The 24,157-nt window shown below is 42.8% G+C and overlaps 1 protein-coding gene across 5 annotated transcripts; it reads left to right on the top strand.

The window, feature by feature from the left end:
- The first annotated feature begins 11,748 nt into the window (after positions 1–11,748).
- On the top strand, positions 11,749–23,461 carry LSM14B (LSM family member 14B). Of its 5 annotated transcripts, none has more exons than XM_079321256.1 (10): positions 11,749–12,064; positions 16,151–16,314; positions 16,666–16,801; positions 17,250–17,366; positions 19,153–19,323; positions 19,436–19,516; positions 20,485–20,646; positions 20,818–20,971; positions 21,643–21,822; positions 22,181–23,461. In XM_079321256.1, the coding sequence occupies exons 1-9, from the start codon at positions 11,944–11,946 to the stop codon at positions 21,812–21,814; spliced, it is 1,278 nt and encodes a 425-aa protein (XP_079177382.1). In that variant the 5' UTR covers positions 11,749–11,943; the 3' UTR covers positions 21,815–21,822; positions 22,181–23,461. The 5 variants fall into 5 exon arrangements, with proteins under 5 accessions (XP_079177382.1, XP_079177384.1, XP_079177383.1 ...); XM_079321258.1 differs by having other exon boundaries at positions 11,810–12,064; positions 21,649–21,822; XM_079321257.1 differs by having other exon boundaries at positions 11,815–12,064; positions 19,439–19,516.
- Positions 23,462–24,157: the final 696 nt, after the last annotated feature.

Genomic DNA, 24,157 nt, shown 5'->3' with positions numbered 1-24,157 from the left:
ATTCAGCTCATAGTGAGGGATATTACTCATCTAGTTTCTATGTCCTCTTCTCACCTGCAGTAAACTTTGGCTGTTAACTAAAAATTACAATGTTAAGCTTTTCCCAAGGCTCCACTCACTTATCCCCGTGGCATCACCCTGAGAGACTGCCTACATCCTCTGAGTTTTTATTAATATTTTATTCTTGTACTCAAATGCTTTTCTTAGTCATCACTTGAAACTCAAGGGTGAGCAAGAAACTGCCCTTTTCGTCTGTATGAATTTTAACTCCCATTTTATCAATTTTTGACAAATTACAGTGCTGCAAAGTAGCTGTGATTTTACAGATGTCACTGTAGGTCACGTTGCCCGTTTCTTACAAGACAGAAATTCTGCTTTGAGCAGGGGCAGTCCCAACCTTTTTGCTCTGCCACAGTCCAGCACGCTGCTAGTTTTAGCTATGGTGAAACTCTATAAGCAACATACCAAAGAACTCTCTGGAATAGAAGCCTGGTCACATTCCCTAGCCAGCAGAAGAGTTATTCAGCTGCTCAAATGATTTATTAAGGGTGAAAAAGCTTGACTTAAACTAAGCCAGCCTAAAGGTGCAGAGTGGCTGAAAGACTTTCTCTGATGGCATCGAGCCAGGGTACAGCCCATGCTGGGCCACAGTGCCTGAGGAACAAGGGAGGAAGAATTGGAGGATGTTATCAGGTGGAAGCAGCAGTCAGCATGAAGGGGCAGAGCAGCCTGCATTCTTCCTCACATTCTAGGACAGCTTGAATGTAGTTTACAGATGCCTACAAAACTAGAAATAAAAACCTCGAAATCTTCACGTCCTCATTCTAACACTCCCTTTAGTGTACCATATGGCACATCTACCATATTAGGTAAACAACTTTACAAAATTACAAGAGCAACTGAGATTCATTACAACTTGTGCATTATAAGTATGTAGGATTCATTACTGAATAATTTATCTTTTCATAAACTCTGTCTCTTGTTTGACATTGGAAGTAAGTTTCTAGACTGAATTCTTCAAGACAGGGATTCCAGCTCCTCTGTGCTGTACTACTCCATTTTAAATGATACAAAAAGAGCAACTTGCACAAGAATTCTAGTAATGGAGTACAGGTAATTATTAGTATTGGTATAAAAGTAGTCAGACTCAATCTACAGGGAATGCTGTGGAATTCACCCATCAGTTACATCAAAAAATTTGAACATTACAGGCACATATGGGTTCTCTGTGTGTCAAAGCAGAAGCTAGCAGCAGCTACCCAGGAAAAAGGGAGAATTGTCAGTTCCTTTAACTTCCTTCCATTATATTATATTATATTATATTATATTATATTATATTATATTATATTATATTATATTATATTATATTATATTATATTATATTATATTATATTATATTATATTATATTATATTATATTATATTATATTATATTATATTATATTATATTATATTATATTACTTATTTTCCCCCCTAGATCTACAATGTAGATCATGACACAGAGACTGTCTCAGGTTAAGGTAATGCCATTCTTCTTCTGTTTTCTAAAAATGAAATTAGCCTAGAACTCATTACAGAAATATCTAACAGAGGTATGGATTGGGGTGATAAGGGACAGAACAGAGAAGCCCATGGATGGTTTTAGTCTTAATTGACCAGTCAGAAGACTAGAGGTCCATCAATAAATAGATGAAAAATTTATTGCTTTGATGGGTGATTTCTTGCTCTTCTTTCTGCCCCTCTCTCTGCTCCTCACCCAGGATCATTTGAAATGCTGAAAGCTGGGATTTAACCAGTAATACCTTGACTTCAAAAGTTCAGTCAAACAAGATGACAAAATTCACACTCGTGTCAATCTCCACTGGAAAGTGTTCAGCAAAACCCAAAATTTTGGGTTCATTCATAAAGCTGCACTAACCTTGTAGCCAGTATCCCTTCTTACCTTCCTGCTTTGTACCTCATTTCCTTTTTTTCTTTTTTCTTTTGGAGCAGCACAGGAGTTCAATGGATAATTTGGTAAGTAGAGAGTGTTAGGAGCAAAGGAATGAAGTCCTGGTTGAAGATTATGCAGTTCTGTGCAGAGATTCCCCATTGGTAACCTTGAAAGTCTGTGTGCTGATTCTTCTGCAAAGGGGTGTCAAGTGATCAGCAAAAGCAGCAAGACTTCATTTGCATCCAGAATACAAATGTTTGACAATCTACAGGAAAAATATTCCTGGTTGAAATATTTTTTATGAGTTTAGGGGCAAATGCAGTTTTACTCCAGACATACACGAGTAAATAAAGCAACTTTAGTGCCCCTTGTAATCTACACTCTTGACTGTCTTCTCCCTGTAATATCAAAATACTGTTAAAATCTTGGTCTTCAACTCATCCCATGTACTTCAGTTGTCCTTAGGTGAATCTCTGAAGAAGTCTAATGCTCCTAATAGGGATTAATATTCATAATTAAGTATGGTATGATGCAAGAAAATGTCATAACCCTTGCACTGTAATATAAAAAGAGATTAACAGTAGATTTGGAAAGCAACAGTACAGTCCCTTTTTATTTTATGATAACCATACCTACCTATATTCATATTTCCACTGAAGGACAGTGTCTGTCCTCTTGGGTACTGCCATGTTCCTGCCAGCCACAGAAGCACCAGCTCTGTACTGCAATTCAGTGTTCTGGACAGAAACCTCACATGATGCTGCCAGGGAAGAGAAATGGCAAAAGCACCCACTTAAATAAGTGTTTGTATCTGCATAACAATTACTGGAACTTCAGAAGTAGAGCAGAAAAAAAAAAAAAAAAACAAAACAAACCAACTCTTCTTTTCATAAAATATGTTTGATTGAATAAATATATTATGTGACAACTTAAGGGATATTCTCTTTTTAAAACCAAGATATTTAACAATACCTAGTTATTAATTAGGAAAGACATAGAAAATATCTGCTAGAGGGACACTGTTTATGAGCTTGGTTTTCAAGTTAGCTGAGCACAACTGCCTTGGCAATCTCCTAAGTGTTTCTGGGACAGAAGACTGTGCCACTGGAAGATGCTACATGCAATTCCCACAGGAGTTATTTATGTGTGGCTCCCCTGAGGCATCCCAAAGTCCACACAACTCTACATCTGGTGCCCAAAAGAAAAGGCCTGGAGAATATACTGTGGGATAAAGGATTATTGTTTAAAACCCTTCAAGGCTTTACAACATTAAAGAGCTGATGGAAATTTTTTTCCTTCCCAACTGCTCTTCATCTGGCTGGTCATGCTTGTTACTACCAAGATAGAAAGTATCAATACCAGACTCATCTGTAAGGGAATTCCTGAGGAACTTTACTCACAGGAGAAAATGCAAGTTTCTAACCACACACCCCAGCAGCTAACAGAGATTTCTAAAGCAAATCTTCTAAAGGGGATTACTAGCAAATGTCCAGAATTCTGTCTGTGGAAGAGACAAGCAGCAGGGATGTCAACTAAGATTCATGTTTTATCTGTTCTGAAAAATTTCTTGTGCAAGCCTACATGATTCATGGGGAAAAGAAAAATATTATTAGAAGATTAGAGGTCCTTCTGGTCACTACAACCAGCTTCAGTAATTTCACATATTTTGATTTTAGCAAATTATTAGAACTGACTGGGCAAAATGAAAATGCTTTCCTCCCTAAGCAAATTAAAGGACTTTTGGAAAATTGAATCACTATTTCCAAGACAGAATATGTCAAGAAAATGTGCCTGCTGATGGGTCTCATTACTGGAAATCCAATTTGCACATTTTGCAGTCAGAATTTGTTAGAATATGTTTGAAACACTTCTTTTTAGAGATAGGTGACTTTGGCAAATTTTGCTTCAATTTTTCTGTGAGTCTTTGTGAGCAAAGTATGATCCTGCTAGGGATATTTTATCAACAATATATCCTCAGACAACTTAATGGTACATGATACCATGGATATTCCAGTAATGGATTCCTGCCCTCTCTTCATCCAGAGCTGGACACATTTAACAATTGACCAGCTATGGCTGTCAATGTTATCCTTCTTCATATGCTTCCCTCTACTCACAGGCCTTTAAAAATACATAAATAAAAATAAGTGAAAGAACCAAAGATGAATCTTATTTGTTTGTTCTTGGTCAGTGCCAAGAGCAGGTAGAGCCAATGCCACAGGAGCTGCTGCAGATGAAAACATTTGTCCTATGGAATTTCATATCACAATGCCTAGAGACTGAAAGTTACAGCAGCAGAGTTGGACACACTCTTTATCTAAATCATTCAGTAGCCCCATGGTTCCTCTCTTTTAAGATAGAGGAGTTATTTCAAAAGAAGATTCCATGTGTGCCTGAATACACACTTTTTAGCTCAACAATAATATCAAATGAAACTAACAGGCTGTGAAGTTGGTAAAGCTTTCAGCAGACATTCAGTACATAGGGCAACATCCAGATTCTTTTGCATTTGAACTGGAAGAATAATCCCATGTACAAGCAGTTCTTAAAGTCATCTTCAGATGACAAAAATGGCTAAATCATTTTCCTACTCCATCTCTAGTTCACAGTCTGTCAAATGTTCTTACCAAGCCTGAGGAGACAATAGAATTCCTGACCAACCTTAGTGAGATTCTAAAGAAAGCAGACACAAAAGACACTGAACTGGAAAGCCAGTGTAGACAGAAAAGGTATGGAAACATCATCACTTACAGAAAAAAATGAAAGCAGTCTAGTACAGGAGGTTAGTTTTGGTTGTAATGAAATGAGATTTTATCTAAACTTTTTGTGGATTTGGAATGCAAAAAGTATGTAAGGAAGGTTCTGCCGACTTTTTGTTTTGTTTTGTTTTTTAATGACTCCTCAGTAATAACTGATTAAAAATAAATCATGTCATAGCTTCCTTATTGAGCTGTCTCAGACTTAATGAAAACATAGCTATAAAGGCTTTTAGACAAGTTTATTTTTTTTTCTGGATTCTCCAGCAGTCTTAATAGTTAGGAATATGATTCCAGACTATAGGTTACTTTATTACAATACCCAAAATACATTCTCACTATCAGAGAGAGTTCTGGAATTGCCCCTATTCCTTTAATAAGCTTTTGCCCATTTTGGAAACTGCAAACAAATCAAACAACTCAGTTAAATATGGGACGTGTTCCCATAGTTGCCTGAAGAAACAAGTATATGTTTTGGAGCAAGTCAGACAAAGATTTTATCTCTTAAAACACAAGATGGGCAAAACTTCCAGCCCAAAGGAAATTACACACCAAGGGAGCCATGTTAAGCTGTTCTTTACTGTTACCTACCTTTATTTGTATGGGGTACCTTGCAGTACTCCTGCAATACCACATAACAAAACTGCTGTCACCAATTCATGCTCCAAATTAAACTTGCACAACCTTCTGTCTTCAAAATGTCCTACCAGCAACTCTATGTCCCAAACAGCCTTTGGAAGTTTGGCACAGGTGGTGTCATAGGCAGAGTAAATGTTGAGGACACTGCTGAGTAAAATACTGTCCAAGATGAAGGTGTGACGTGTTCTGGAAAAAAATTAAACACATTAATCAAAATTAAGTGAGAAAATTGAAAAGCCAAATCTCTTTTTAAGTTACTTGACAAGGAAAAGTGGTTTAAAAGTGCACTAAATATCAAACACCTTGTCATACATGAAATGATGGAGAAATGAGGTATGAGGTAAAAATAATGCAAAGGCTTTGGAACTGTAAATGTCAGAATTGTCACGTGTATGTGAAAAGTGTGTACACAAATACTACAATGATAAGGAGAAGCATGAGTTAGAAGGAGATTAAATCCCAGTTTATTGTCATACAAAAATAAATTGCTTTCTGAAACTGCACTAAAATACCATTGCTATTAATTACCATTCTTGGTATCTTTAGCCTAAACTTGAATTAAAATCTATAAACCCCAAAGTCTCTTTATTCTTGTTTTAAAAAGGAAAATAACAAAGGCAAATGACAAACACCTTAGAGAGCTAAAACAATGACTAATAATTCATACCCTCAAAGACATTTCTGAAATGTGTCTTTTAAAACAAGTCCAGGAACAATTCAAGCCACGAAAACTGCCATGCAGCAGATGTTGTGCAGGGAAAGAACAGCACACTGCCAAGGCTGGTAAAATGATCCCTTACCTCACTGAACAGAAAGAAGCCAAATCTACAAGCCATTTGTAAAACAGGTAAGGAGAGGCAGATTCTTTGGCTGAAGAAGGATCCACTGTAAAGAATGAATGCAAATGAGGTCTCTGAACTAAAACTTTTCATAAAGAACTCTTTACTTTACATTCTCAGCCCAGTGATGTATGTTATTGCCCTATGGTTTGATTTGCACAGCAAGAGTTGTGCAGCTGGGTCTTGGTTCAAGTGCCAAGGAAATAGTGCTCAATACTGATAGCTGGAATGTGTTCAATAATTTGGAGAGAGAGAAAAGTCAGGAGAGGGAAGGAGGGGCCCTTAAAGAAACAATTCTGGAATTTTAGCCAAACCCAGCTGGTGAAGGTAGATTTCTGTCCAGGGAATGGTGACATTTTCTAGTCTGCAATATCCAGGGGTCTGCAGCATTTTGTACTCTCAAAAACATTTGATTTTGTTCAGAAAAGACTGGTTCCAGAGTGATGTATCAGATTCTACTCACATCTTCTCCTTGGTCTCTCCACTGAGACACTGTCAGGTGGGTCAGCTGTGACAGTCTGGTTGTAACTTGGGCTTTCTTCAGTCAGAAGTGGATTTAAATCATTGGTTGTCACTGCAGCTCTTGAACCTCTCAGAAAGTTAAGCATGAATCTCAACACACAGATCCTTATTCTCCCAATTAATGCATAAATGTGAATCTCTACAAAATCTTCCCCTACAGACTAATCCTCTGCAGCATTTCATCCCTATAAGCCAATTTTTTGCTTCCTTTCTCCATTTATTACTTCCTTTTTTTATTTCATTGCAGTGTGTCTTCAATCCACCTTTTGCTCACTTCATACCTAGAAGAACTTTATGAAAACCCACTTTTATCCCACACCCTCACATCAGTGTGTCTGTTTGTCACCAAACTGCAAACTTCAACTTTGTCAACATTTTTGTATCATGTACACTATCCATTTAACTGTCTTCATGAAAGCATCTTTTAAAATTATACCCAGCTTCCACATCTGTGATTAAATCACTACCTACTTAGCCAGGATAACTTCATTTTGCCATTCATGATCCAGAAAATGTTGTATAAAAGGTACTTGCAGTTCCTTAACTGCTCCATTCCCCAAAACTTCAGTGACAAAGAATTTTGGGCTGAGTTCTCAGTCTTATGTCCAGTACTGAGTGTGGGTTTTAGTCTTGTATTCATTCTAATAAAAGATGTAATACATGTCCAAGATTTAGTTCTATATAAACAAGTAAATTTATGTTCTCTCCTTACTGTTGCATTAAATGTGACTCCTAACATTGAAAGATTCAGGCAATCAAACACAATTTTTAATTAGATAAACAGCAAAGACTGGGCAGGTCAGAACAGCACTGTTGGCTTATCCCACCCATTTAAGTGGATATATTGAAATATCTTTAAAAAATGAAGAGTTTAGAACTCAGACTGGTAATTTGAATATTCCACGTGGAAGTGCTACACAAGCAGAAAAACTCTCCAGCATGTTTTTGTAATTTTACTGCTGGATTTTCACAAGTATAAAAAGACATTTTAATTTTGCATTATAGTAAGGAACTGCATTACCTTTTAGAAAGTGGTCATTTTTTCAGAGAAAAGAATAACTGACTACAGTAAGAAAAGTGGCATTGAATGCATTCATGGAACAAGAAAATAATCATGAATCATTCTAATGTGAGTGTATTTTCAATAAAGCTGGTAAAAATGTAGATTAAAAGCCTGTTAATTCTAGTAATACAAAATGCTGGTTTTTAATCTTTATAGATAATTTCTTATCTCAGATACTGACACCATAATAAACACTTTATCTGCACAAAATACATTTGTTCTCAGCCAAACTCACCTGAGCATTTCTTCCTCTTGTGTTTGCATTTCATACATTTGGAGCATTCAAACAGTGCCCAAAGTGTGGTTTCACTTTCATGCTCACAAACTCTGTGGGCCTGAATAAGAAGTTTAATCTCTCTGCCATCTTCTCCACACTGGTAAAATATATTTTGTCTTGACTGTGCAATGCCCTTGGATTGCTGAGAAATGCAATGGAAAAATGCAGATTTATGCCAGTGCCACTGAATACACAATCAAGGTACTAATTAAGAGAGCCAAACCCCCATAAGACTAAAACTATGACATTTTATAAAATATTTCATTTAAAACCAGAAGTTAAATTTGATATATGGGGGTGGAATGAAAGATGTCAAAATTAAAATCCTCGAGGCACAGACTCAAAACTGAGAAAAAGAGAAAGAGAGAAAGGGGAGAGAGGACAGAAAAGCATTACAGGTATTACAGTCTCTGTATTTATTTGTGAATTAAAAAAGAAAACAACACTTATTGTTTTGATGGATTTTTTTTTCAGGAGACCCCTTTTCCTGAGATTTAAGGCAAACTAATGTAATGAAACTATTTCCTCCATACATCACTGTATCTTTTTTTCTTAGACTGTTAGAAATTGAGAAATTAATTTTACAAAGCCCACATTATCTAAATATAGGTTACCAATTCTTCCACTTTCCTACTTATTAATATTTCCAATTTTTGTTATTCTTATTCCCTCACTCTTCCCATAATTTCAGTTTCCTTGACTTGAATTTACACGCTTTTTTCTTTATTCTACTTCATCAGCTCTTCTCTGTGTAGAATAAAAACCCTTACAAGGGTGGATAATTTTTTTCCTTATCTTTCCTGGATTTTTTCTATGTCTCCATCCTGTTCCAGTCCCTCCTTCATTCCTGGTCTCTTTTCTACTGCCCATTTCCCACACCTCCACAGAACTGTGTCCTGTACTTGGTGACCTTCCCTTCCTTCCCTGCAGCTACTATAATCTTATTTTGAAACTACTGCTCTAACATCTCTTCCTCTAGGGCTCAAGCAGTTATCTCTTCCTTTGTAGCATCTGTTTCATTTGCCACATCCAAATTCAGATCTGTGTTCCATTTTCAGTTCCTCTGTTTTCCATGCTTGTTTCTTTATTTTCCTGGGGTTTTTTTGCCACCAACTGCGAATGCATCCCATTTTCAGGTGCAAGAGGTGATGCTTCAGCAGCAGAGCCTGACTCCCTTCCTCCAGCATCTGCAGTTTGTTAGATGTGTCCTGCCAACTGCTGGTCTGTCCTGAACTCTGCCAGAACTCACCTGAGTCAGTTCAGCTCACTTTTCCATGGCTGGTGTGGCCATCACACTCCACACACCCCACAGATTCTCAGTAAGTCACAGGTTTCTCTTTTACCTGCTATGAGATGTGCTTGCATACATGGGTGTTTAACCTCTAGTTGCCTTCCAGCTGCCACAGGAGTCTCCTGAGTTCTGGCAGCACAGGTTTTCCTGTAAATAAATGGTGTGACTGTACCCTACCTCCACTCTCCAAACACCACAGGTACCTGCATTAGGAATGGCTGTTGTGTGAATCCTGTGTCTGCTGTGATCACAAAGTGCCTCTCTGCCAAATTTCATCCTACAGCCACGATGAACTGCAGTCAGCATCTTCATACAAAGCCAAATGTTCCCTCTTCATATGAGGGATGCCCAGGATAGCACACTTGTCATGAATTTACACAAAGATGCTCTTTGCTTCCCCCTTTCAACACTTAGTGGATGAGGAACTGTATTTTTTAGCAGAATAAATAATACTAACAGGGCACTTAAAATGTCAGGTGTCATATTTCTTCTTGCTGATGGCTTGTTATCTCTGACTGTTGTCAAACACAAGATATTGAGGAAATTCATTACAATAAGAGTATCTTCCAGAAGCAGGCTGATTTATGGCCATGGTGATTATAACTAAAATTCTGTATGTTTGCAATCTCTCCTTACCATTGTATAGGTCATGACATCTTGGTGTAGTTTTCTTTTTCCACACTGCTTTAATTAGCCTTCCTGCAGAATACACATCACTGTATTGGTACATGTGACCACCTCTGTCTTTCCTGGTATATATAAAAAAAAAAAAAAAAAAAAAAAAAAAAAAAGGCAGAAAAAGTGATGGAATTAAAAAAAACATAATAATACCTTGTGTTGAATAAGTAACAAAGTATTGGAAATGACAGGTGCTTGTAAACCAGTGACATTTTGGTTTGCATAAAGAAAAAAATGAAATGAACTGCAAAACCTGGAGCCCTATTTACTATTCCTAAAGAATATTTTAAGAGTGGAAATAAGAAACATCAACTTAAACATACTGTGGAGTTGGAAGATATAAACCAAAAGAGGTTGTTCTGTTTCTCTACCTTTGGCTGCACTGGTGACATAATTTTTTCATTATAAATAATTTTTTTGTGGCTGTCCTAAACTTAGTCCCTGAGACACATTTTTTTCTATTGTTTCTTTCCCTATTATTTCTCCATATGATCTTTGTCACACTCCTAAACTAGACACTCCTCATACAGAGGAACTAGAGGAGTTTTTTCATCAGGGAAGTTTCAAACCAGCAATTTGCCCACTAAAGGGCACTGTTTACTGCAGTAAAAAAGGAATCTCTGCTTCCCTTCTCTAAGTTATACTTAAGGCTGAGCTAAAAATCTAAAAAGATTGACTTTAAGGGCTGAGTTTTTTATTCAAAATTACTGCTTTTCTAATTAATATATATAACTTTTTTTTACTTCAGATATATTTTTAGGAACTCTGTGCTAGAATTTAACAAGGAAAAGATCGCACACATGTGCCTGTACGAATGGAAAGGAAGAATCTGCTGTGTTCAGAGGAGATCTGCTCTTCAAGGTGTACAAACAGCATTTAGAGTAGCACCATAAAATAGGTAAAATCACGGGGCAGCCAGTTTGGAGCAGCGGGAACAGCTCTCCGAGCCACGGTGTGCAGGACACGGGGGTGAATAAACCTGCGCGCTGCTTCTGCCGTGTCGCTGTCGTACCGCTGATGGGAGACACAACCAAGGCACGGGCGCCCAGCTCCAGGAGCTCCCTGCACCAGACAATGGCTCCCGCTGCATTGTCCCGGCTGCTGCGCCTGAGTCACACAAATTAGCGAGATCGGTGCACTCTGACCCGCTGCCCGAAGCGCGGCTGCCCTGCCTGCTCCCCGCGCAGCCGCTCGCCGCTGGCCGGTTTCAGCTCCCAGGGCCGTGCCTGCCAGATGCTGCCGGCTGTCTCTCATTGACCCGCAGATGGCCGGGGAGCTCCCGGGAGACGCCGCACGGAGCGGGGCCAGCCTCCAGCTGCGGCCTGGCACGGGGGGACCGCGCCGGGCTGACCCGAGCCGGGCCAGCAGAACAAAGGCGCGGGGCCACCCGCACAGGGCTGTGCCAGCAGCAGCCACGGCACCGGAGGGAGAGGGGCTTGGGCGGAGGCAGCCATGGCTGCTCCGTGACGGGAAGGCGATGATCCCCTTCTCCCCGCGCAGCTCTAGCACAGCAGCGAGAGGCGATGGCACACGAGCGAGGGGCAGCGACACACCAGGGGCACGGCACCGGCTCGGTGTCTCACACCCCCGCGCGCTCCCCTCAGCCGCGGCAGCGCGGGAAGCCGAGCGCGCGCGCTCCCGCCCCGCCCGGCTCCGCCCCGCCCCGCGGCGCACGTGGCATCCGCGCCCGCGCTGGTCACGTGACGCGGGCCCCGGGTGTTCCCCCTCGGCCCCTCCCCGTCTGACCCCATCTCTCCCGTCTGGTCAATAGCGCGCGGCGCATGCGCGGTTACGCATCACGCCCCCACCGCCTCCCCCCGGCCCGTCTCCCTCCGTCCTATATAAGGCGCGCGCGGCGGGGTCCCGGCTCCGCAGTGCGCGTGGGCGGCGCGGCGGCTCCGCGCGGCTCTGGGACCCCCTCCCTTCCCCCGGCTCCGCCGCCGCCATGAGCTCGGGGACCCCCTACATCGGCAGCAAGATCAGCCTGATCTCCAAGGCGCAGATCCGCTATGAGGGCATCCTCTACACCATCGACACCGAGAACTCCACCGTGGCGCTGGCCAAGGGTGAGGCGGGGCCCTGTGGGGGGCGCGGGCGGGCCTAGGCCGGCGCTGGCTGAGGGGACGCGGCGGGGCCGCCGTGCCGCGAACAATGAGCGCGCCCGGGGCCCGCCCGCCCCGCGGGGCTGCGGCGGGGCTGGAGCCCCGGGTCCGGAGCGCTGCTGCTCTCCGTGAGTCAGCACTGACAGGGGCCGCGCCGGAGGGCCGGGCAGGGCCCGGGATGCTGGGCAGCCCTCGGCTCTCCCGGGGAGTTCGCGGGGAGAAGCGCTGCCGGCAGCGCTGGCTCTCTTTGCCATTGTCAGAAGCGGGGGGTGTCGCTCGGCAGCGCTGTGCGTGGTTCGCTCCCCTCGCTCGGCTCTGCCCGGCTGTGTGTCGGTGTTCGGCTCCAGCAGGGCCCCAGGCCGGCGCTGAGGAAAACAGTTGCTGTTGTGTCTTTGTTCCTTGTGTGATCGATAAGTGGACTCTGCTCAGGTGAGGCGGGTGGGAGCCGCTGCACGGAGCGCTGCGGGGCCCCTGCACGTGGGTCTGTCTGCCTCGGCGACCTCGCTGGCTCCTCAGTGAGGCGTTGCGTTTTGTTTCCCTGTAGAAATACTGATCATTATCTTTGAAACAGTGTCATTTGGGTACAGCTATCACCTGTGCTGGGAACTCCTGTATTTCATCTCAATAAAACCTGTCCTGTCTTGCTTAGTCCTTCAAATATGAATTTATTCCTGCACTCCTTTTCGAGTCCAGCTTGGCTAATTCAGCTAATGTGCATCGGCGTTTTCTTTCCCTGAGTTTTGTCCTTACTTCTTCTGGGAGGTTCACACTTTCCTCATTGCCTGCAGCCAGCCGTCGGGGTTGTCCACAAAACAAACACCTTTTGTTTTGAAAGGTTGTTTGCTGGCAGGAGGCACTGACTTGCCAGATTAACAACTACCCTCAAGGCAGCCTGTGCCCCGGTGTTTACCCCGTATAATGATGTTTATATGATGGTGGACATTATTTGATACCCATTAGAGTGTTTTCTGAAGTTTAAAACGCGAATTTTCTCAAATTCACTTTTTCTCTAGGAATGTAGCCATTTCTTTGTGTTAGTGCTTGGCTCAAAGTACTTGAGAGAGGTTGCTGGAAGGATGCAGTTCCTTTCCTGTAGGTCTTTGCCTTGTGCCCAGCAGCAAGTGGAGATTGTTTCTTGCATAGTTCTGCCCTACACATAGCACTTGCTACCTCAGAGCTGAAGGGGTGTGTTTCAAAGGTGTGTGTGATTAAAGTGCTTTATGATGTAAGTACATGCTCTGGATAAGATTTCTGGCAGTTCTTTTATTTATTGGTCTCTCAGCGTTTGGTTTTGATGAACTGGAATGCCTAAGAAGTAGTTGTTGCAATAGGTGGAGAAAACATTTCTTTTTTTTTTTTTTTTCCCCTAAAAAGCTGCTCTGTAAACTTTATTTCCATCACAAACGCTGCTTTTCATTGTAGCTCAGAGAGGTTTTTCAAATTTAGAGACTATAGCAAACTAAAATTAGTTCCAGAATTGCATTTTAGCAACCATGTTGAAGTTAGTCACAGCAATATCAACCCCATGTGTGGTGTCAGTGGTTTAAAACACTTGATCTCTCAGGCATTAGCAGGGCCATGAATTACTGATATGCTGCTGAAGTTGTCCAGATTGCAGGTAAATTGTTGTTAAACTCAGGATGCCACTCTTTAAATACTTTCATATGCAATGCAGGTGCTATTCTCTTTAGTTCTATCATTCATAAAGGAAAACTTCAGTTAAGAGACCTCTGGAATAAATTTGGTTTAGCCTCACTTGAAGCCAGGGTGACTTCAATTGATTTGAATTTGTTGACCATCAATTTGTGCACATAATCTTAAATGTGGAGGTTCTGTGGGCTTAATTAATCTTTACAGGAGAAGTTGTCTACTAGAGGCTAAACTTAAATTGCAGGCAAAGGAAGTTTAAGCCCACTGCTGTTCTGTGAAGGCCAGGAACTTACTCCCCCTTAAGTCTGAAGAAATTGGAGTTTTTCACCAAGAAATATCCACATAAGCTCTGCTTTCCAGTCACTCTTGCTGTGCTTCCTGTCCCTTCAGAGCTTAAGCTCAACAGCCCTGCAGGAGTAGAAACTGTGTTGTAAACCAGGAGCTGCAGTGTTGTGGGATTGATTTCCTGGTCATCTGTAAGCAATAGTCAGGAACTTCATGGGAGGCAGCCCTTCCCACCTCCACAGGAACTTTAAGCTGCACTTTGTGCTGTGCCAGAAACAGTTAAAAGCCTCAGGTGCAGGGACAGGCAAGCTTAACTCCTACAGCCTTGTTTTGTCTACAACAACTTGGCTTTCCACCTTTTTTTTTAGAAACCGTGGGACCAACTAACTGAGAGGCTGCCTGGGCAGCTTTGGGCTTTGCAGGTCATGTGTTTGTCCATGTGGAAGTTGATGGGATCATTGTGGTGCTTTCCAAGTTAGCTGTGGGATCCTGCAGGAGCCCCTGGATACCCTTAGTACATCTTGCTGTGAGCTGGGATAATCTCATTCTGAACAGAAAGATCAGTGGTAGAGTTATGTCCAAAAAGCTACAAACATTGCTTTCAGTTTATAATCTGCTTCTGGTTGACTGGGTTACAGCTGTAATATGATCAAACAGCAGCTGGAGATCTAAAATAACTTGGAGAAGCTGTTTACCCTAGGAACTCATGGAAGATGGCCATTGAAGGGACCTGACTGACAGCTTGTCCTTGTACCAGTGAAGGTCCCCTTCCTGTTAGGTGCAAGCTGAGGTGCTGAGCAGTGTGATGGGGACATTCTGGCATCCACCTGCTCCCTGGAGCTCTGCTGTTTGTTAGCAGGGGTGAAGACCATTTGCAGCACTCAGTGCTGCCTGGTGTGAGGTGAATCACCTGCTGTTCACCCTGGGACAGGGCTCTTGAGTATCCCTGGCTACAACTGCCAGCACTCCTCATGAGTTAGAAGCAGCATGGTGTGCCAGGGATGCTCAGCACTGGGGGTCAGTGCATCCACTTTTGGTGCTCATTTTCCTGGGAGGATGTGGTGCCCCCATCATCTGTGTGGCAGGAAGAGTGGCACTGGTGGAGGGGTCTCAGCATTTCCATGATAACCTGTTAGAAGCAATTGAAGGGACTCCAATACAGAATTCTTCCCTTGACAGAAAATGTGCATCAGAGCAGTATGTGCTGGTACTCATCTGAACTGGGAGTGCATCTCAAAGACAGAAAGCAGCCACAGCAGTGAACTTGGGAGTTTTGGTAACTTGTGGCTGAAATTTCAAACTTTAATCTGTCAATATCTGATGTAACTGTGCTGTTTTCCTGTGCCAATAATCCAGTCTGACCTCTTCTTTCTTAATGGCTCAGATTAATTTATACTTCTACTCAGTAGCTGCCAGTCAAGTGAAGTTTTGTTTTTTGGTGGTTTTTTTTTTTGTTTTTTTCCACTCTGTGAGACATTGCTGGTTAGTGTCTGTTCAAGTGTTCTGGTAGCTGGCACTCAGTAAAGCCTTCCAAAGTGCTGAGATCTTAGATTTATCACTAACAGCTTTGCTTTGTAGTCACATTAATCATAGAAACAGTGACATTGCAGCAGAGAGGGAATTTTAATAGGAAGTTTTTATCATTGATAAAACTACTTCTATGTATATAATATATGTATGAAACCAAAGGTGCAGATTTGAGCTCTAAAGCTTCCTAAGGTTTTGCCCTGCTGCTTCAGGGGCCTCTCCTGTAGTCTGATGCAGTTGTCTGGGGCTGAATGCCTGCATGGACAGCTGCTGGGGAGGGAAGGAGAGTACAGCACTGTGGGGAACTCCTAGGTTTGGAGTAGGATTCTTCACTCCAGCTGGTCTATGGTCTTTACCTTCACAGCTTGTTGTAAACAAAACTGTTTATACAGGCTGCTGAAAAAGTTGGCATTTGAGGGAACAGATGTGTGTGAGGAGGAGATTGAGGGTTCTGGAAGTAGCCGCTGTTGTTGTTACAAATGGCAAGTGTTGAAGGAGTACTTTTTAATTGCATGCATCTGAACTTGCAGAGTGCTGCAATGGCAGTACTGCACTAATGTCACTAATGTCACCCTTTCCATGCTCCAGTGCGATCCTTCGGGACCGAGGACCGGCCCACAGACAGACCTGCTCCTCCCAGAGAAGAAATCTATGAGTACATTATTTTTCGAGGAAGTGACATCAAAGACATCACTGTCTGTGAGCCTCCAAAAGCTCAGCATACTCTGCCACAAGATCCTGCCATTGTCCAAGTAAGTTAGCCTGAAGTGTTGATAAAAAGCTGAGATAAAACATTGGTGTTGAAGGACTGCATTTTGGTAAAAACTTATAGAAATGAAGGCAAGTCAGTGTCTCCAGGAATCTTCAGATTATTTAAAGCATCCTGAATTTTGTTTTAATATTTAAAGTAGCAGCAGCATTAAAGACTTCAGTCAACAAAAGCTAGAGCTAGCTGACAATGCAGGAAAATCGTAAAGAGGTAAACTAACCCTTCTCAGAATTAACTTAAGCTTTGGTAATGCTGTATGTGAAATAAAGAATCACTGCCAAAGCAAGTTAACTTCTGGAAACTGTAAATGGAAATGTACTTTGTCTTGTTACAGTCTTCACTGGGTTCTGCCTCTACATCATCCTTTCAGCCACATGTGCCTTACAGCCCGTTTAGAGGTATGCCACCTTACAGCCAGCTTGCTGCCAGCTCTTTGCTTAGCCAGCAGTATGCAGCTTCCTTAGGTTTAGGTAAGTACAAACTTTACTTGCTAGAATAAAGGTGTGGTCTTGTATGCAGCTGCTGTGAAAGCAAATAACAGTAACTAATACCAAACTCCTTGCCAAGTGTCAGGCTGCAAGGAGCAGTGAATAAGCAGCTCACAGCTTTGTGCAATGATTTTACTATGAGGAGGCCTGTGTTTCACTTGCATGTGCACATGAAAGAAACAAACTAAATAGCTGCAGTTTCTTTCTGAAATTAATGGGAATACCTGACAGTTGAGGCCAGTCCATTTCTAACCTAACACACCTCACATCACATGTGAAAAGAACTTGTGTTTCCCGAGAGGACTGTAAATAAGCTGCTCTAATGCTGTTCTAGAGAACCTTGTATCTCTTTCCAAGTCCTTCAGATGTTTCACTACCTTGTATCTTATCCATATATCTCTGCTCTCTCTTCTTCCCTCTATCTCTTTAGAGAAATTGGTAAGCCCTCCAGCATCAGCAGCTGCTTCCAGCCCTAGTTCTTCTCCGTCTCCACAACCTGTTTCAGAGCCTGACATGTCTTCAGAGCCCCATCAGCTCTCTTCCAAGGGTAACAGCAGTTTGAGGACTCCAAATATTTGGAAGAACTGCATGGCACTTGCAAACACTCTGTTCTTGTTAACCCCTCCTAGAATGATAGTGCTCATATGGGTAATGCCAGTAGAACTAGTTTGTTCTCAGCTGTTTTTGGCTTTCATTACGTGAAGTATGATTCCTCCTGTCCTAGAAGTATCAATTAGAGAGACAGGAGAAAGGAAAAGTCCAGGACAGTGGATCCTCTTGTGTAAGTATCAGGAGAAGGATGAAGTTTAGAGATGCTAATGTGCTGCATCCTGTCCAGGAACATGTCAGCATAGGGTTTGGGTGAGGAATTGGTCAGCCTTTCCTGGAAAAAGAAACACACTGCTTAAATTGTGGGTGGTCTTGTGGTTGGAGACTTAGGCTGATCAAAAATTTGGGAGTACTTTCTGTAATCTAGGAAACATCAGGGTAGATTTCATGCATGGTGGGGCATTGTACCTGGTCCAGACTCTCAGTTAGTAAAGCATGACTAACAGTTAGCAATTCCTGAGTAGCAGAGATAACACAGTTCTGGGTGCTTGCTTCTATGTGTGAAACCTTTAAAGAAGGTTGAGTTGAGATACCAGACTAACCATCCTCAGAGCAGGGTGACCAGCTGCAGCCTGCATTTAAACATAATTAGTTTCATCTGGTTTTAGCTTAAGCATGTATGCTTGCATTGGCATGAAGCTTTTTACTTACCCTCTGCTTTTGGCCATCCATCTGTACATAGTTTCTCAGTACTCTGGCTAAACTTTGAAACTTTCTTATGTTAAACTTTCACATCAGCTTTGTCCTACTCAATAATCCTTAGGATATGTCTGTCTTCCTTGCAAGTTTTCCAGGTGTACATTAACTGGGAACCTGCATGATGTAACCTACTGGGTATATCTCATGTGGACTTGGGTGACCCAGAAGTGTCAGTGGCTTGGTTTGTGTGAACTCTTCAGCTTTTCACTTTTCTTGCTCTTTTAATATATTCAGTTAAAGTTTGCTTCCAAGCAGTTCTTATGCATAACTACATGAACCTGTAGTACTCCAAACCTTCTAATTAAACCTAGAATGCAGTGTTTCTTCTGAGTACTGAAGACTGTCACTTTTTAATATAATTGGTGTAAGGTATACCAAACCATGAAAAGTATTTACATGTTTTGTAGTGTGAATAAATAAGCCTGGATGGAAGAGCAACAGAAGTCTTGGTAACACTTTGGCCTTGACCAAGAAGGAATTTAAAAGGGTAACTTTGAGATCCTGGTCTGGTTTCAGGTTTTCTTTGTCTGAAAGCTCTAACAATAAGCAATGAAATTGAAGGACTTCTAAAAGCGGCTTACAAAAGGGGATATAGCTGAGATGCTTAAGCTTTTGCTGCAAAACCTTTTTGACAAAGTGGGGAAACTTTCTTGAACAGTTTCAGAATGGTGAATTTTTGCTTCAGATTTAAAGTTATCATGTAAAATAAAATCCTGCATAATATAGAAATTAGATTTTGGTATAAATTGTCTGAGAGACTGACTTGACTTGGTTGTTTAATGTTTGTCTAACTTGATTTAAGAAATAAATGGGTATATTTCCTGAAACTGAGGCTCTGGATGCGAGAGCCATGACTTGTATGGCAGTGGTGCCTTACCTGGTGCCACTTAAACTTAGCCTGTAATGATGCACACTCAAGGCTTCAAGTCATTCTTGACCAAACGGTTTCTCCCTAGAAGCGGGCAGGGTTTGAATGGTGTTGGTGCATTTTCCAAGGGACACTTAGTCACTGGGATTTTTTCCAGGTGCTGGCTTTCCTTCTGTTCACCCAGTGCGCAAGAGCCCCATGGTAGAGCAGGCTGTGCAGACTGGCCCCGTTGACAGCCTGAACTCCCAGAAGCTGCCCCCAGTGAAGGTGCCCCCGGGGATCCCGCGCAGCGCCCGGCAGCTCCCGCAGGCCAACAGCAAAGCCAGCGGTACGTACGCCCCGCTCCAGCCCTGAGCTGGGGCATCCTGCAAGGTGCACTGCAACACTCAGCTGCTGGGCATTGCTCTTGTGCTCCTTTAAAGCTTTTCCTTCTTGTTCAGTAGATACAGTGCAGGCAGCACCTGTGCAAACCCAAGGACAGGTGAATGATGAAAACAGAAGACCTCAAAGGAGAAGATCGGGTAGGTTAAGCTGATGCTAAACAGTCTGTGAAGGCAAGTGGTGTTAACTTCAGTGAAGGATTAACTGACAGAAGATTGAAAGTTTTGGGCATCCAGAGATGCTTCCCTAACAAAACAGCTTCTGGAGTCGCAGAAGTTCAGAACATTCCAGGGACAGAGTTCTAGCACCTTTTCTAGAAAGTTGAAGGTACGTCATAAAAATCAATGCTGTGACTTGGCAACAGCAGCTGGATTTCTCTGAAACCTCAAGTATTTTTGCCAGGAGAGGCAGCCTGTTTGAGACTTTTCAGAGCTTTTATAACAGAGAGGAAATGTGGAACACTCACCTCCATAGAGCAGAATTCTAATTTCAAAGTGGCAGTACAAATATGGGTCAGAAGAAAGTGAAATTCAAAAAGGCTTCTGCCCAAGTAAAATGAGAAGACAGGAAACAACACTTCAGACTCAAGTTTTCAAATTAACTAGTGTGTGGAATGGGTTGTAGCTTTTCCAAAAAGGAATGAGTAACATTCTAGTTGGAAACCAGAAACTCGACAGGGTACAAGCTCATTTTATGAGTAGATGAGTTTTTTGCTGGGTTTTCCTCTTTGCCATCACTACAGGTTTTAAGCTATTTGCAGTGCTGTGTTTGCAGGTGAAGAGTAGACAGGAAAGAATTTTCCCCACCTCCCTCAGCTTTTCTTGCTGTAGTACTTGTTCTGACTTCCTCTCTCCACACTGGAAGGAAAGTTGGGTGCACTGAGTCTTAGTGGCGAGGCTGACATCCAGGAATGCTGCTCAGAAAGTTAAAGTGTTGCTGTAATGTGTCTTCTACAGCCAAAATCAGAAGTTGCTTTCAAAGAGGTGTGGCCTAACCACAGGACTGGAAGCCAGAAACTCCTGAGTTCTATCCCTGGTTTCCTCTGGTCTTGAGCAAGTCATGTAACCTCCTTGTGCATTACCAAGTGTTTAAACTCTGCTGCTTTCAGGAAACAGGAGAACCAGAAACCGTTCTAGAGGACAAAACAGACCAACTACTGTGAAGGAAAATACAATAAAATTTGAAGGTGACTTTGACTTTGAAAGTGCAAATGCACAATTCAACAGAGAGGAACTTGATAAAGAATTCAAGAAGAAACTAAACTTTAAAGGTTTGTGCCTTCATTAAATATGAATTGCTGAGCTAGTAGTAAACACTGCATAGGCAAACTGGTTCTGAGAAACTGCATGATTACATCTCAAATCCTGTTTGAGGGAGCAAGAGAACAGATGGCTGTGCAGTGTGTGCCTCAAGGAAGTGTAATACATTTCATTATCTTCAGATGACAAAGCGGAGACGGGGGAAGAAAAGGGGGACCCTGGAGTGGCAACCCAAAACAATGATGGTAATGCAGAGGAGGACCTGCTGGGGCCCAACTGCTATTATGATAAATCCAAGTCTTTCTTTGACAACATTTCTTCAGAGCTGAAATCTAGGTGAGTGTTTTCTAAAAGCTTGGTTTTTAAATGGAATTGTAGGTATAAAATTTTGGACTTAAATCTGTGCCATGGTTTAATTAAAAATTTTAGAGTAGACTTTAGACAGGGAATATTGCCATGCATTTGGTGGCTCACAAGTGATGTGAACTGAGCTTCATGCAGTGGGACCAAAGAAAAAACATTTCAGCTGATATGATACACATGCCTAAACTATGGTAGAGGAGTTTGTTTCCTAGTAGTGACTTTGAACCCTTTGATTTTAAGCAAATTCCTTATCTGGCTTGTGGGAGAGGGAGGCATCAGGGTCATGCTGTACTGAAGGTGCAGTTGGCACACAGGAGTGAGCTAAGCCTGGAGGTGGGGGAGGGAAGTCAGCTTTGGCTGTGGAAATGCATTAGGTTAAATGTTGGGAATATGAAGGGAAAGCTTCAGCTTTCACTGCCACCACTGATGTCACCATGTGCCTGGAGAAATGAGACATCCCTTTAGTGTCAGCATGAGGGATTCCCTCAGCTCTGGGGCTGCAGAGGGGTTGGGTTAGAGCATGTGCACTGCAGATGGTGCTTGTTGCAGTGCAGCTCAACAAAATCAGGGGTCTGAGGCTTCCTCTCTAAGAGAGCTGGTGGCTCTTTAGTGTTTGTGTTCAAGCTGAGCCCAGCCTTGTTCAGTTCCAGGCGCACCACGTGGGCTGAGGAGAGGAAGCTCAATACAGAAACGTTTGGAGTGTCTGGACGGTTCCTCCGTGGCCGCAGCTTCCGAGGTGGATTTCGAGGTGGAAGGGGGAGTGGAGCAGCAAGGAGAAACCAAACCACTCACAGAGCTGGTACTGGCAGAGTGTAACTTCAGAGGCAAGTGCTCTAGCAAGAGTAAATACTCTCTCTGGGCCAGGTTTATCTCTTATTCTTTGCCTGAACTGTCTGTGCAGGCTCTTTAACCCTCCAGCCCCATGGATATATCAAGAATTGTTCCTTATTGGATTTGATAGATACTTCTAAAGGGTAGAAGGAGGTAGGAGTGGTTTAACATGCTGATTGTTCTGTTGGTTTCTTGGCCTCACCTTGTTCAAGAAAAGGCTCAGCTCAAGCAAGCAGCTTTTGATTTCGAACTAAGCATTTCAGCTGATACAGGGGTATGAGCTTTGTTATTTTTCATCTTGGAAGAAGAACCTCATAATATGAAATATAATTCTGTCTTTTTTCTGAATAGGTTCAAACATCTCTGAGAGGATGAAACTGTATATAGAAAGAAAACAACCAACTGCTGCACTAACGTGGGAAAATGGTTCATATTGTTTACTGTCTCAGCTCAAGCGGCAGAATTTCATGTACTACTGCTTCTATTTTGGACTTACTTTGGACCAGCCACTGTCTGCTGGAATATTTTTTGGAAGAGGGAATGTGTTCAGGGGTACCTTCTTCAGGGTGTCTTTTCTTTTTGTGTTTTTCAAGTGCAGACTAACTTACACGGTTCTTCTTTCTGGGTCTCTCAAGGCTGCTATAGTCTAAGCTCAAAGTCAGACTCCTTTTCTGAACCCTGGAGAAGAGAAATCATGCTGTTTTAACATGGAACCAAAGCTCACTTGAAATAAACCAGCTATAATTTGTTCTGAGTAACCAAATGGATCCTTTGGTGCTGCTGGTCTCACGGATCTCAGCAGCTGGTGTGGAGTAGCACTTGGTATCTGGAGAAATGGATTCCTGGTGCTGAGGAGTTGTGTATATTGTCATTTGGGAATACTGGAGTGTTGATCATGTAGTAGTGTTTGACTGTACAGCTGTTTGTGGGCTGGTGCTGGGCTGGAGGTACCACAGGACTGGCTCTACCTTGAGCTGAAGGGTGCTGGGAGTGCCTGAGGCTTGGAGCTCCTGGCTGGAGCGTGGGGACACCATGTGGGATGGGAGCAGTGACTGTCCCCACTCGTGTGCAGAGTTTTTGGCAGTAGTGACTGTCTGGGAAGGAGACCTGAAGCTCTGACTTGTTTGCCTCAGTTTGTACCTTGCTGGAGGCAGCACCAAATGCAAACAGTTCTCTTTACTCTGTAGACTGTGGTGGAACTCTTTGGAATGTTTTCATTCAACTAGGGATGGGAGACCATATAATGAAGCTTAACAGATGGGCATGTTTAATTTCTTTCCTCTATACCCCCATGCTGTAAATAGTTTAGTTGTTTTTCTTTTGTTTTTAAAAATCTGTATGTGGGGAGAGGGCTGGGAGGGAGGGGTTACCTTTGTTTGCATGCAGTAAGTGGGTTAAATTGCTATAGGCATGTGTCCCTTTTTTGGTTGGTAGGGAATTTTGTTGAAAAAGCACCTTGATGACTGAACCCCTTACATAGCTCAAGTTTTTTTAGTTATGCATTGACCTAGGTTACTGTAAAAGCTTGGATTTATTTTTGTAGGACTTTATTGCTGAGAATTAGAACATAGCAGTGGGGCTGCTCTTTGGAGTAATGTAAATTGTAATTATAATAAACATGTAAATGTTTAATGTTTCCCTCCACCTCTGTTCTGTACACAGCTCCATAACATCACTCCCTACAACTCCTCTGGTGCCTGGCCTTGCAGGGCTCCCATCCAAGCTGGAGAAAACCTGCCAGTGTTACACAGTATTGGAAAAGGGCTGAAACCCCCAAATCCAGGCACTGCACCTTGCACTGCTGCCCTGGTTCCTGTGCTGGGACTCAGCCTAACCAGGGTTATGTTACTCCAGCCTGGCAGAGGGAGTCCCTGGGCTGGTGGGGTTCCCCAGGAGCCTGGCAGGAGCCAGTGCTGCTGCTGCAGGACCTGGCTCACACCTCTGAGCTGGGGTGTGCTGAAATAGTTCACTCAGAGCTGCTCTGCCTCTAATTTCTCTGCTAGCAAAGCAGCCACTGTGGCTCTAAGTGTGGAGATGGAATTGCACTGCCCTGGCAGAGGATGAGGTAAGAAATCCTCACTGCTCCTGTGTAATCAGCACTGCTCACATGTAACTGTGCCTTTATAGTTGAGTGGGATCAATTCCCTTGTTTCCATAGTAAAGCTTGAAATCCCAGGCATAAGCACATCCTTGAAGTTTGTGTCCTCATGTCTGGGAGTAGAGGGCTTGGTGGCTGTGGCTCAGCCCCAGGGCTTGTTACCTGTGACCCCTTCTTCCCCAGGAGCACTGTCAGCTTCCCCATGGAAAATTCCCAGTGTGTGGGAACAA

Source organism: Erithacus rubecula, assembly GCF_903797595.1.
Source record: "Erithacus rubecula genome assembly, chromosome: 18".
NCBI lineage: Eukaryota > Metazoa > Chordata > Aves > Passeriformes > Muscicapidae > Erithacus > Erithacus rubecula.
Note: the sequence above shows the minus strand (reverse complement) of the source record. Positions and strands in the feature narration are given on the sequence as shown.

What these genes read in the sequence shown, in the direction of transcription:
- LSM14B (XM_079321256.1), top strand. Translation starts at nt 11,944, where the DNA reads ATGAGCTCGGGGACCCCCTACATCGGCAGCAAGATCAGCCTGATCTCC. An exon ending in GGCCAACAGCAAAGCCAGCG is followed by an intron (nt 19,324 to 19,435) that starts GTACGTACGCCC and finishes CTTCTTGTTCAG; the next exon opens with TAGATACAGTGCAGGCAGCA. An exon ending in GAAGAAACTAAACTTTAAAG is followed by an intron (nt 20,647 to 20,817) that starts GTTTGTGCCTTC and finishes CATTATCTTCAG; the next exon opens with ATGACAAAGCGGAGACGGGG.